At 47.3% G+C, this 12,801-nt stretch overlaps 1 protein-coding gene across 1 annotated transcript in view; it reads right to left on the bottom strand.

The window, feature by feature from the left end:
• Nucleotides 1-12,801, bottom strand: part of MYO5C (myosin VC) — a 91,100-nt gene that overhangs the window by 64,679 nt on the left and 13,620 nt on the right. The window contains exons 6-8 of the mRNA XM_060095298.1: nucleotides 10,004-10,110; nucleotides 6,713-6,978; nucleotides 2,042-2,123 (exon numbers count right to left, since the gene is read on the bottom strand). Coding sequence (XP_059951281.1) covers nucleotides 2,042-2,123; nucleotides 6,713-6,978; nucleotides 10,004-10,110 — 455 coding nt within the window. The remainder of the gene's footprint in view (nucleotides 1-2,041; nucleotides 2,124-6,712; nucleotides 6,979-10,003; nucleotides 10,111-12,801) is intronic.

Below are 12,801 nucleotides of genomic sequence, written 5' to 3'. Positions count from 1 at the left end.
TAAGGCCTGAGCCAGCCTGCCACCTTTAGCACTCAGGGTGGTCCTGGAGCTCCTTCCTGCTCAGTCACTCCTGCTGTCCAAGGCAGACCCAGCCTCTTTGGCCAGGTGGGAACCAGCCCACCTCAGAATGTTGGCTCTGGGGCCAGTATGAGAAGCTAACAACTTGGAGAGCTTTGTACATTACTTGCTCAGGCCATGAGGGTACCAAGGAGGCTTCCCAGAGGGCTGGCTCAGGGTCATCCTGGCTGCAGGTGGCAAAGGGGGAAGGGCTACGAGGAGAAAGGCGCCCACAGGAGAATCCCAGTGGGAATTGCACAGAAGCCCAATAGGTGGTTGAGAACTGAATGGCACCTGTACAGGCCAGAGAGACAGCACAACAGTGATGGGTGGGGGGGCAATGGATGGGACTGCAAAGGACAGCAGAGGGGAGATGACACCAGCCCCCTGTGGACCCCCAGAGAGTCTCAGACCTGTGGCCTTTTCCTAGGGGCAGTGAGGACCCACAGAGTTCATGATAAGACCTAAGTTCTGGAAAGATAACTTGGTTTGGGGGTGGGGATGGTTTTGAAGAGGGCAGGACTGGAGGCAGAAAGCCCAGTCAGGACTCAGCCCAGGGTTCTGTGGAGGCCAAACACTGTGCAAGGAAGGTGAGCAAGAGGAAAGAGGTTGGGATGAACTTGAGGCTCAGGACACTGGGTCAGCGGTGGTGCTTTAATCGCAAGAGGGAGGGTAGAAGGCAAGGAGCCAAGGAGGGAAGGTGGCAGGTTCACTTTGTCACTGCCGAACTCCCAGAGGCCACCCAGATGCAGGGGTCCAGTAGAGGCCAGATTTATGGGTCTGGAGCTAGGAGAGGGCTCACTAAGGCTTTTATGTTGATATTTTAAGGTTTTACCTCTTCCAGGAGGATCTGTACATTGATAGATGACTCAAACCCCCCCCAAAAAAAGTGGGGTGGGGGAAAAGGAGGATGAAGTGGAAAAGGAGGAAAAACAGAATAAAAAAAGAGAAAAATGGAATTGCAGCCTCTGACATGGCATTTTCAGGAGGTGTCTTGCACATGTTATTCTGAGGTTGAAGTGAATGTGTATGTTGGGGAACAAGATGGCACTGGCGTCCCGGGAGGGGCAGGATCTACAGATACAGTTCGACTTCAGGTGAGTTATGCTGCACACCCACTTGGAATAAATCTTAGTTTCAGTTATTAAATGCTCAACTTCCAGGGAATCCTTGAGAATGTTACCAGAATACAAATTCGCAACAGGGTGAAATCTTATGCTTATACATGACTTAATTCTGGAGCAAGGGCTAGGAAAGCAAAAAAACATTTGCTGGGTATGGTTCAACGTTAGGTCTTCTCCTTACAAGGATATTAGGCAGATACTACTGACCTGTTTTCAAAATAAGAAAAATGAGGCTCAGAGAACCCAAGGTCCCAGAGGAAGGAGGTGGTACAGCTGAGACTCAAACCCAGTTCAGTTTGAGCAAAAGCCCATGCTCTCCATGATGTCACACTGTCTCTTCATGACAGTGGGAGACAGCTGGGAGAAGCTGAATTTCAAACGACAAGTAGGAGTTCTTCAGGTGAAGATGAAGGGATGGGGAAAGGACAGGGGCAGGTGGGGTGTGGCAGAGAGAACAGCAGGTGCAGATACTGACGCTCGCAAAGACTGGAGCCTTCAGGAAACTAAGTGGTTTGGTCTGGCTGCAGGGGCGGGTGGTCTGTGTCCAAGAATGGCAGGTGATGAACTGAAACAGAAGTTGGCAAGTAGCTCCACAAAGATGAAATAGGATGGGAAGGTGCAGTTTCAAGATATGGCCACAAGATGGTGCAGTGACCCAGCATGTGAGTGATCCAGCAAGACTTGAAGAGGGAAGGAACCAGACTGAGCCTCTCTCCATGGTCTGTCTCTCTCTCTCTGTCTCTGTCTCTCTGTCTCTGTCTCTGTCTGTCTCTGTCTCTCTCTCTCTCTCTCACACACACACACACACACACACACACACGGCTGAGAGCTAGTTTCAAGAAGGCAGAAAAGTCACTTACCAGGTTAAACTGCTGTTGCAGCTTTTCATTAGCATAATTGATGCAAAACTGTTCAAAGCTGTTCGCATCAAAGGTTTCAAAACTGAAATACAGTTTAAACAAGTTAAGATATAACTTGAAGGATATATACACTCATTTATAGGTTAGCATTTTTTCACAGATTTTACAGTTTAAAAGTTTGCTATGTTTTCTGCAAGTTTTAAATATGCCTCAAAGCTTCTGGTTTAAATATCCTAGCATTCAGTTTATAAGTCACCTTTTTCCAGGCTGCCCCAGGAAGGCATCTTGTGTGTACAAAACACCTACCTGAGGCAGGCATTAAAATAGGCATGGTACAACATGGCATATCATTTAATCCACACCATAACACTGACATCAGCATTATTATCCTCACTTTATAAGACTGAGAAGTTGAAAAATTTGTCCGAGGACAAACAGTGTCAGACTGAGCTGTGAGCTGACCTGACTGTAACACTTATGTTTCCAGTGAAAAAGCAATGCTGCTTCCTGTTGCCCCACTCTTTGCTGCACGCAGAGGCAGCACGGTTTTGCCTCCCAAGGGGTGCTTTCATAGTCCTTGGAGGAAAAGGGCAAGGCCATCTAATACCCATAGCCCAGCAGACCCCTTTAGGTCCAAGGCAGACAGCCCCACGTCCATTTTCAGACTTTCAGTGTCTGTCTCTGGAGCTGCAAACTCACAAGCTGAGAGGAGACCAGGAGATGACAGAATGGGGGGCAGGCTGGAACTGTGCGGGGCCCATGATAACCAGGATTGCCCAACGGGCAGGTACTACTCAGCTCCAGCCAGCTGTGGCCATGGATTAATGCAGGTCAGGATGTGAGGTCACCTGATTCTCAAGAGAATCCAGAAACCTGATTTTATGTGAATTACCCCAATCTACGATGTGGGCTGAACAAAACTGGGGCACCCAATTCACCACCTGTCCAGATGAGCGCTCCCGCCAGAAGGAGGCTGAGTACTTTAGGTGTTAGCACTGATGCTCATCACCGCACTTAACCCAACACCGCCCTAAGTGAAGAGCTGCCCTGACCCCACCCACTGTTACACACGAGGGTCAGAAGAGATGGTGACCGTTGCGATGTGGTGCCAGACATGCAATTCGACCCCAGCTCTTGGTGCCTCTAAAGCCTTAGTTCTTAATCGCTCTAATCCCAAGAGGTTCCTGCCAACTCCAACCATGGGTCCCCTGGGAATCTCACTTGACTGAGCCCGTTTGGCTCAGTTTAGAATTCCTGGGGAGGTTAAGGGCCCGGACTGTCCTCTGGGCAGCTGCAGGGTGACTTGGAACAGGAGCAGAACCCACAGTCCTGACAGCCCCATTCCACATGCGCCCTGGGTGGTCCAAAGGCTCTGCTGGCCTGGACATTGCAGACAGGCCACGGCTGGGTCTGGACGGGAGACAAAAGGGCCTCACCGTGCCCTGCAGCCCGCAGCTGGGGCCAAAGGCTGGACTTCCTAGGGCAGGGGCGGAATGTCAAACATCAATGACTGTTTTCCTATTCACATTTGAACAATCCTTATTGTTCTTTTTTTTTTTTTTTTTGCGGTATGCGGGCCTCTCACTGTTGCGGCCTCCCCCGTTGCGGAGCACAGGCTCCGGACGCGCAGGCTCCGGACGCGCAGGCTCAGCGGCCATGGCTCACGGGCGCAGCCGCTCCGCGGCATATGGGATCCTCCCAGACCGGGGCACGAACCCGCATCCCCCGCATCGGCAGGCGGACTCTCAACCACTTGCGCCACCAGGGAGGCCCCCCTTATTGTTCTTAAAATATCTTCACAATTTCTTCCATTTAACCTTTGTAATAACCCTGACAGAGAGGTCCCCTCCGAAACTGAGGTTCAGAGAGGTTCTGTGACTTTCTGGGGGCCACACAACAGGTGTGGTGCCATGCTCACTCCCTGCGGTCTGACTCCAAGCCCCAGGCCTTTCCACCTCTGGGTCTAGAGAACACAAATACCTGACTGGCTGGGGAACCACAAGCCTCCATGTTTTTCCAAGCTGAAATCTCAAGGCTCATAGCTTTGGCTTTAATCACCTTCACAGAGGGTAACTTTTCTTTTCAGGCTGTCTTATTTCCAGGTCACCCTGAGCTCAGTTCTCTCAACAGCTGCAGATGTGCATACACGAGGGCTAACCTAGACATAAGCATACTGGAGAAAGGTGTGAAAGGATTCGCCCCAGACAGTAACACTCTTACTTAAAGAGGAGAGCTTATTTTTTTGGAGGGATGAAATGAATTCATGGGTAGCAGTGAGCATGTTACTTTTTAAATTTCCAAGGAGGAATTTAATTTTAAAATATAAATTTAAAATCTACTCCAACAAGTTCTTAAAAATTTACAATTACTCCTGTCAAAGATTTGCCCACTTAACCAAAACTTCAACTTCCTTATGACAGCGGTCTATCAGCCTGTGGATCTGACGCCGGCCTGCCATTCTCCTGACTCACTGCTCCCTGTTCTCAGCTGCGCCCTCTCTTCTTCCTGCCCTGTTCACCTGCAGCACATCCATCTACTTATTCCCTGCCCAGAAATCATCCCAACCTCTAAGTATCTGCCTGCCCCCTCCACTAAAATTTAAGTCCCTAGAGGTCAGAAGCCATGTCTATTTTCTTTATCAATCACACCTGACATAGTTCCTGGCACATGCATATTTGTTCTTGAATGAAATAATATATTCTTAAAATAAAGGGCTATTTATTTTAAAGACATTTTAAAAACACAGAATAGAAAAAATATAACAGTCACATTTCCACCACAATGAGAGAGACTATTTTTAAGCAGGGCTATTCCCATTTAAAAGTCTGCTTAAATGATTACTGGCTGCTCAAATCCTACTCTTTTTTTTTTTTTTTTTTTTTTTTGCAGTACGCGGGCCTCTCACTGCTGTGGCCTCTCCCGTTGCGGAGCACAGGCTCCAGACGCAGGCTTAGCAGCCATGGCTCACGGGCCCAGCCGCTCCGCGGCATGTGGGATCCTCCCAGACCGGGGCACGAACCTGTGTCCCCTGCATCGGCAGGCGGACTCTCAACCACTGCGTCACCAGGGACGCCCTCAAATCCTTTTTTTTTGAACGGACAAGGTAAATAATTTAATAGCCTACCCCAGCAATGTATCACTAATTTATAACTGTTGACAGATACTATTAATTGGGAGTCATATGTACAGTACTAACTTAGAACCTAAGTTAAACAAGGAACTCCCCTGAGGCACAGCCTCACATTAAAGAGCTGTGGGAAAAGCGATTTCTCTCTACATGGGTAAAAGTTCAGCAGCCCCTTCTGCCTGCCCTCCCAGCTGGCCAGCTGGCTCTCCCCTCCAAACGGGAAGGGGAGGGAGAGCTGCTTTTCCCGGGGTGTGGGGGGATACTTCCCAATCTCGGTGGAATACTCCGTGATGCCTTCCCTGGGACCATCTGCCCCTCCTCCCCCTGAGAAACCAGGGTGGGTCCTGGGAGGGGGAAGGGGCTGGGCGCCCGAGGCCAGTTGCTAACAAACAAAAGCCCGGGTGCTAACTCCCCTCACGCTGGCCAGGCCTCACTCACTCTTCCTGGCTGTTCTACAAGTGTCTTTAGCACAAGTCTGACCTGGAAAAGCAGGACTGGGCAATGAAAAGAAGAAAAAAACCCCAGTGTGGGAACTTGGTCCCCCAAATGTATCAGAATTCTGGGAGGGACTTTCTTGGTGGTGCGGTGGTTAAGAAGCCGCCTGCCAATGCAGGGGACAAGCCCTGCATTCGAGCCCTGGTAGGGGAAGATCCCACATGCAGTGGACCAACTAAGCCTGTGTGCCACAACTACTGAGCCTGCGCTCTAGAGCCCGCAAGCCACAGCTACTGAGCCTGCGTGCCACAACTACAGAAGCCTGTGCGCCTAGAGTCTGTGCTCCGCAACAAGAGAAGCCACTGCAATGAGAAGCCTGCACACCGCAACGGACAGTAGCCCCTGCTCGCCACAACTAGAGAAAGCCCGCGCGCAGCAACGAAGACCCAACGCAGCCAAAAATAAATAAATAAATTAATTAATTAAAAAAAAGAATTCTTGGAGAATGGGGCAAACACATGACCCTCATGATCCAAGAATGGAAGAGGATTTTAGGTGTGAGGAGGCTGGTTGATAAAAGGCCTGGGTTTGAGTCTACCTCTGGCCCTGTGAGTGTGGGCAAGGTATGGGACCGCTGGGGCTGTTATTTTCACCCTACGAAATGGGAAAGGTATGTCAGGGCTCTACACCTCACAGGGCCTCTATAGGGAAACAGAAGTGGGTGACAGCCTCATACAGTGCTGGGTTTTCCCACCAGCAGAGCAACCGTGAAAGAGTCTTCCTAAGGCTTAGTTGTTTCGTCTGTAAAACGAGGGTAATTATAAGGTTGTTTGAGGAATAAGAAGGTGCACGGAGACCACTCAGCATGGTAGCTGGCATGTGGCTCTGGATGTTGGCCATTATTGATTTTAAATTTATTTAATATACCCTAGAAAAAAGACACTGTAGCCCAGGGGACTGTATTTAACATCCATATATATGCAAAAAAAAAGAGAACACCATCTTTCTGATCATGTGAAACACAGAAGAGCAACCAGAACAAAATGACCTAAAAATAAGACATTCGACATTTAAATGAGGAAAGACAGGCTCACTGAAGAGACTCTTACCCATAAATGTCCAAAACACCAATAAAAGTGTGCTGCTTGCCTGAAAAGTGCAAGGCTTGGTTAATTCTCTCCACAATGAAGTCAAACATTTGAGCGTAGATCTTTTTGGCCAGAGCGTCCCTGGCGTTGATGGCCTGGGACCTGGTCATGGGTTTCACCACCGTCTCGAAGTTTGTGATGATCTTGCGATTACACAGCCACTGAGCGACTCTGCCACTCTCCAGGCCCAGGAGCTCACAGAACACCTCCAGGTGACTGTCGTCCTCCTTCAAAAGCAAGACACAAGCCCTGTCAGGGCCATCGGGCCATCTACACTGGCACTGGCCCACTCAGCCAGGCCCCTCAGCCTCTGCATGACCAGGCCTCAGGACACAGAGCCAGGTCTGGGAGTGAAGCAGGAGGACCTGCAGTGGCACTCAGCCTGCACCTGGTCCCTGGCAGGGCACTGCTGTGGTGATGCCAGGCAGCCCTGGGTTTGGTCCCACCTGGATTTTCGTTCTGGCCAAAGAATGTCAGTAGTGATTTAGGCCACAGAAGCAATCCTCTCCCCTCTCCTGTGCATATGGACACAGCCTTGAAGCCTCTTTTCCCTTTGCATCACACCCAGGCCACCTGTAAGAGCCTACACTCACCCTGTCCCTCCCTGTGTTTTTGGGATTTCCCCGGGGGGTCTGGCCCAGGAGGTACCTAGGTGTCACTGTCAGAGACAACATGGTGGGCTCCCTGGACTAAAGTAGCTTCCCAGCCAACTTGAGGGCTGTGGTGGGGGCTCTTCCTGGACGTACAAAGTGAATCTTATTTCTCTCCCAAGCCTGGGCAGGAGAGCTGCCCCACTGGCCAGCAGGCAAGGAGAGTTCTCCTCCTGTTTGTCTTCAGGCAGCATGGACTAGGGGTCCTTGTCACTAGGCAAGGAGATGTGATCCCATGTGACTGCACACCATCATTCCTCTCGGGAAGGGGAACTTCTGAGGCAGGCTGATCTGTAGACACCATCTCAGCCAATCGGGAAAACCACATGATTGTATTTAAAAAGCATCAGATTACAGTGGAGATAACAACCTAAAAAGTCCTGCTGCCAACCCACATCCCTTCTGACCAAGATCACAATAATATGAAGCCTGTCTTTAATGTGCCTGATTCCCTCACTGGGGGAGGGGACTGGCAGAGCCATTGGTTTCCTTCCTTCTAAGCAGGAACCAAACCTTCTGAGTTAAAAACATTCAGCTACAGGTGCAGCTACCGGGGGAAATGCAAAGGGGCAGCAAGTTTTAAAAAGTAAGCTGGCTTCATCCAATTGAATTTGCCCAATATTTCAAGTTCTTGATGCAAATGACTGAAAATTACAGGACTGATAATTTTCTACAAAGATTTGACATCTTTTTTGTGGAATCTGTCTCCTAAGATTGATAGACAAAGGATTTTTAGTCTATCAATTTTAACTCCTCCTCCAAAATACAACCTTCACAACAAACTTCACAGGACAGAGTTCAAAGCAAGGGCATTTGTTGGGTGGAAGTCATGGGAGTTTCAGAAGAAAAAGTGCAGCAGCCCATTTCTGGGGTAAATGAGCCAGGATCCAGAGGGAGAACCACACCTACACACATTCCAGGCCTACCATCACCTTTCTCCAAACTTCCCATTCCTTTGTGAACTGACTGACTCTGTCAGGGCTGGATATTGATGGTGATGGGGGTGGGGCGCTTAGCGTAGGAATCTGAGGAGAGGGAGGAGAATTACTTCCTGGTCATAGGGCAACAGGCCAAAAACACACCCTCCATTTCTGCTCAGCGCTTTCTCCCCTTAAATCGCAGGTCCCAGAGTTGAGAAATTACCAGGTGTACAAAATTAACAATTGTTCCCATCCATTGTTTTGGGGACATGAAAGTAGATATTGTTATGGGCTGAATGTTTCAGTCATATGAAAAACTCATATGTTGAAGCCCTAACCCCCAATGTGATGGTATTTGGAAGTGGGGCCTTTAGGAGGTAATTAGGTTTAGATGAGGTCATGCAGATGGGGCCCCCATGATAGGATTAGTGTCCTTATAAGAAAAGAGACTAGAGCTTGCCGTCTCTCTCTCTCTACCGTGTGAGGACACAGCAAGAAGGCAGCTGCCTGCAAGCTAGGAAGAGGGCCCTCACCAAGATTTCAACCATGCTGGTACCTTGATCTTGGACTTTCAGCCTCCAGGACTGTGAGAAAATAAATTTCTGTTGTTAAGCCACCCAGCCTGTGGTATTCTGTTATGGCGACCAGAGATGACTAAGACACACATGTTAATACAAAGCTTTAACGATAAGAAGATTTTGCATTTCAGAGAAACATTTATAACTGTGTGACTGTCCTCTTTACATGGATATTGTTGAGAATAAGCAAACACATACCCCACCAAGAATCACCACTCATAACATGTGTTGCTAAAGAGACACACACATAAACTTATCTTGTGTCCATTAAATAAAGAAATCCATCACAAAACTTACATGGGAATATATTTCCATAGAGAGCACCACTGGTGTTTGAATCAGGCATGTGTCAGGAGGTAGGAGGTGTCCTTTCTACTTAAAACTGTCCAGTGCCCTTAAGGCCCTGCATGATCTGCACCTTTCCCTCCTGCCTACCCCCCATTTTCTGGCCTCATCTACCACCCCTCCTTTCTCTCACTCCTTTCTGCATTTACCAACCTTTTGGCTGTTTTTCCAATAACACTTCCTGCCTTAGGGCCTTTGCACCTGCTGTGCCCTCTACTTCAAATATTCTTCCTCGAAGTGTGTGTGTGAAGTGACACAACTCACTTCTTGGAATTAGAAAGGCTTTCTCTGAATGCCAGATACAAAAGGCACAGCCCCGCCCCACCCCTACTCTGCTTAATTTTCCTTTTTAATGGCTATCGCCAGCTGCCAGAGCCTGTAACTGTTGATTGTGTCTCCCCCTCCTCCACTTCCTTCCCCCAGATCATAAGCTTCATGAAGGCCTTCTGATCTTGTTTTGTTCACTGCTGTTTCTCCAGAGCCTATAACAGTGTCTGGCACAGAGTAGGCACTCAGTAAAAATTTTTTGAATAAAAGAAAAAGAGAGAATGCATTTCCCCTTTCTCTACTGTTCCAAGGGGAAGAAGCTTTACTCTTTGAAGGTAACCCGTGGAAACTCCTACCTGCCTTGTTCCTGTTAAACTGGTCTCCCCAGTAGGCCCAATGTGCCTGGTGCTAAAATGCAAAAGCAGGGTAACCACGAGAGGTTTCTACTGATGATCCTCCCAACACAGGAAGGGTGAAACAAACGTATCTTACACTGACCGCCGATCTCTCGTTGCCCACTGCTATGATCTGCACATTGCCCAGATGTAGGATGGCTGCCAGGATCTTAAAAACATCCATCTGAAAATCTTCCTTGAAACCTGAAAACAAAATTTTTCCCAAATTAGGAATACTGCATTTCTTCTCTTGCTCAGTTACTAGTAAGATAAACACCTGAATTCTCTCATGACACTCTAGTACCATCCGTGCCAAGAGCTGGGACAGGGAACAATGAGTAGACCCCAGGGAAAATCCAGTTCACTGTCTTTCTAGTTTGACGTGTGCAGACACACAATGTGAGCTGTACAACCCACCAGGTTTCCCTTTTGCTGTGGCTGCTAGGAAGTTGAACACAAAAATTAGTACCTGAGTAACCACTTCATGTCGGGTTCCTGGGAGAACCAGCTCTCATTCATTCTGTGTGCTGTGCTTTCTTGACTGTTAAATTTTTTTTTTCTTTTTTGCTCATAAGCTCTCTGGATGCTTTTTATGGTGGGTGCTGGAAGGATTTCATTGGCCCCTCCAGCTCTGTACCCTGCTCTCTGCAGGGGACTGGCCTGTTTGGACCAAGGCAAATGGGTAATGGGCTCTGGTGGGGTTTGACCAGTGGGGGCCCTGGCAGGAGATCAGAGAGCAGGAGGAGACAGGTGCTGGGTACATCTCCCCATCTCTTTCCCTGCAAAGTTGCCTCAGGCTGGCTGTGTTGCTGACTGACAGAATGTGACTGTTCCGAGTCAGTGCTGACTTTCCCCAACCTTTCCTTCAGGCTCTGTGCCTGAACAGAGAGGGCTGCTGTTTCCAGGTCCCTACTGCTCCTCAGAGCCCCCTTAGCCCCACACAGTTTGTAGTTGCTCCCTTCATAAATAAACCCTCTTCCTTTTTTCCTATTTGAATGTGCCCCATGTTTCCTCGATGGGACCCTGACCAGTGTATGTGGAATATCACTTGTGAATGAAAAATGTTGCCTGCCATATCAGCAAACAATGGATGCTGTGGCCATAAGACCATCAGCCACTATCGCTGCCCACAATGGTGCACACTGAGGGCATTCAGGATGGAGAAAAGCAGGATACGGGTCCTAGATAGCTAAGGTGCGTATCAAAGGAATGATTTCAATGAATCCAGACTCTTGTATCTTCCCATAAATAGAAAAGTGTTAAATTCCTTAATTTGAGATGTCTGGTTTTCTTTAATTAACAGTAATCTTTTGATGTTCTGACTTAAAACTCCTACATATCCTGGCTCCTCCCTTACCTCTTGGGAGCAGTCCTCAGAGCTAGCTGAGAGGCTGTGTGCCAGGTTTAAGTCCTCAGTTTTATCCTACAAATAAAACATAATTCTCAACCTTTAGGTTGTGCATTTTTTTCAGTTAACAGGAGACCCCTGACTCCTCCAGCAAAAAAGCAGCAGGCCCTAAACGCCCAGTAAGAGCCTCTGCAGCCACCTGCTGCTTCTAACTTGAGGATATCTGGACTATCTCAACAGCAGCTAGGTCACGTTCTTAAATAATTTCCAAACCTGGAGAGACTTCTCTCTACTAAGATCACACAAAATCAAAGTCATAAAAGATTTCAAACCTATGGGACCTAATTAAACTTAAAAGCTTTTGCACAGCAAAGGAAACCATAAACAAGATGAAAAGACAACTCTCAAAATGGGAGAAAATATTTGCAAACAAAGCAACTGACAAAGGATTAATCTCCAAAATATACAAGCAGCTTATGCAGCTCAATATCAAAAAAAAAACCCAATCAAAACATGGGTGGAAGACCTAAACAGACATTTCTCCAACGAAGACAGAGAGATGGCTAACAAACACATGAAAAGATGTTCAAAATCACTAATTATTAGAGAAATGCAAATCAAAACTACAATGAGGTATCACCTCACACCAGTCAGAGTGGCCATCACCAAAAAATCTATGAACAATAAATGCTGGAGAGGATGTGGAGAAAAGGGAACCCTCTTGCACTGTTGGTGGGAATGTAAATTGATACAGCCACTATGGAGAACAGTATGGAGGTTCCTTAAAAAACTAAAAATAGAATTACCATATGGCCCAGCAATCCCACTACTGGGCATATACCCAGAGAGAACCATTAACTCAAAAAGACACATGCACCCCAATGTTCATTGCAGCACTATTTACAATAGCCAGGACACGGAAGCAACCTAAATGTCCATCAACAGAGGAATGGATAAAGAAGATGTGGCACATATATACAATGTAATATTACTCAGCCATACAAAGGAACGAAATTGGGTCATTTGTAGAGACGTGGATGGACCTAGAGACTGTCATACAGAGTGACGTAAGTCAGAAAGAGAAAAACAAATATCGTATATTAACACATACATGTGGAATCTGAAAAAAATGGTATAGACAACCTTATTTACAAAATGGAAATAGAGACACAGACACAGAGAACAAACGTATGGATACCAAGGAGGAAAGGGCGGGGCAGGGGGGAGATGAATTGGGAGATTGGGGTTGACACATATACACTATTGATACTATGTATAAAATAGATAACTAATGAGAACCTACTGTATAGCTCAGGGAACTCTACTCAGTGCTGTGTGGTGACCTAAATGGGAAGAAAATCCAAAAAAGAGGGAATATATGTATACGTATAGCTGATTCATTTTGCTGTACAGTAGAAACTAACACAATATTGTAAAACAACTATACTCCAATAAAAATTTTAAAAAAAAATTCAAACCAAAATTACATGGAAGCCTCCAGTTCAATCTGAGTCCAGGCATTTGCAGATGTTCCATTTCGTGCTAAT

The sequence above is a fragment of the Mesoplodon densirostris genome, chromosome 4 (genome assembly GCF_025265405.1).
Source record: "Mesoplodon densirostris isolate mMesDen1 chromosome 4, mMesDen1 primary haplotype, whole genome shotgun sequence".
Lineage (NCBI taxonomy): Eukaryota > Metazoa > Chordata > Mammalia > Artiodactyla > Ziphiidae > Mesoplodon > Mesoplodon densirostris.
Note: the sequence above shows the minus strand (reverse complement) of the source record. Positions and strands in the feature narration are given on the sequence as shown.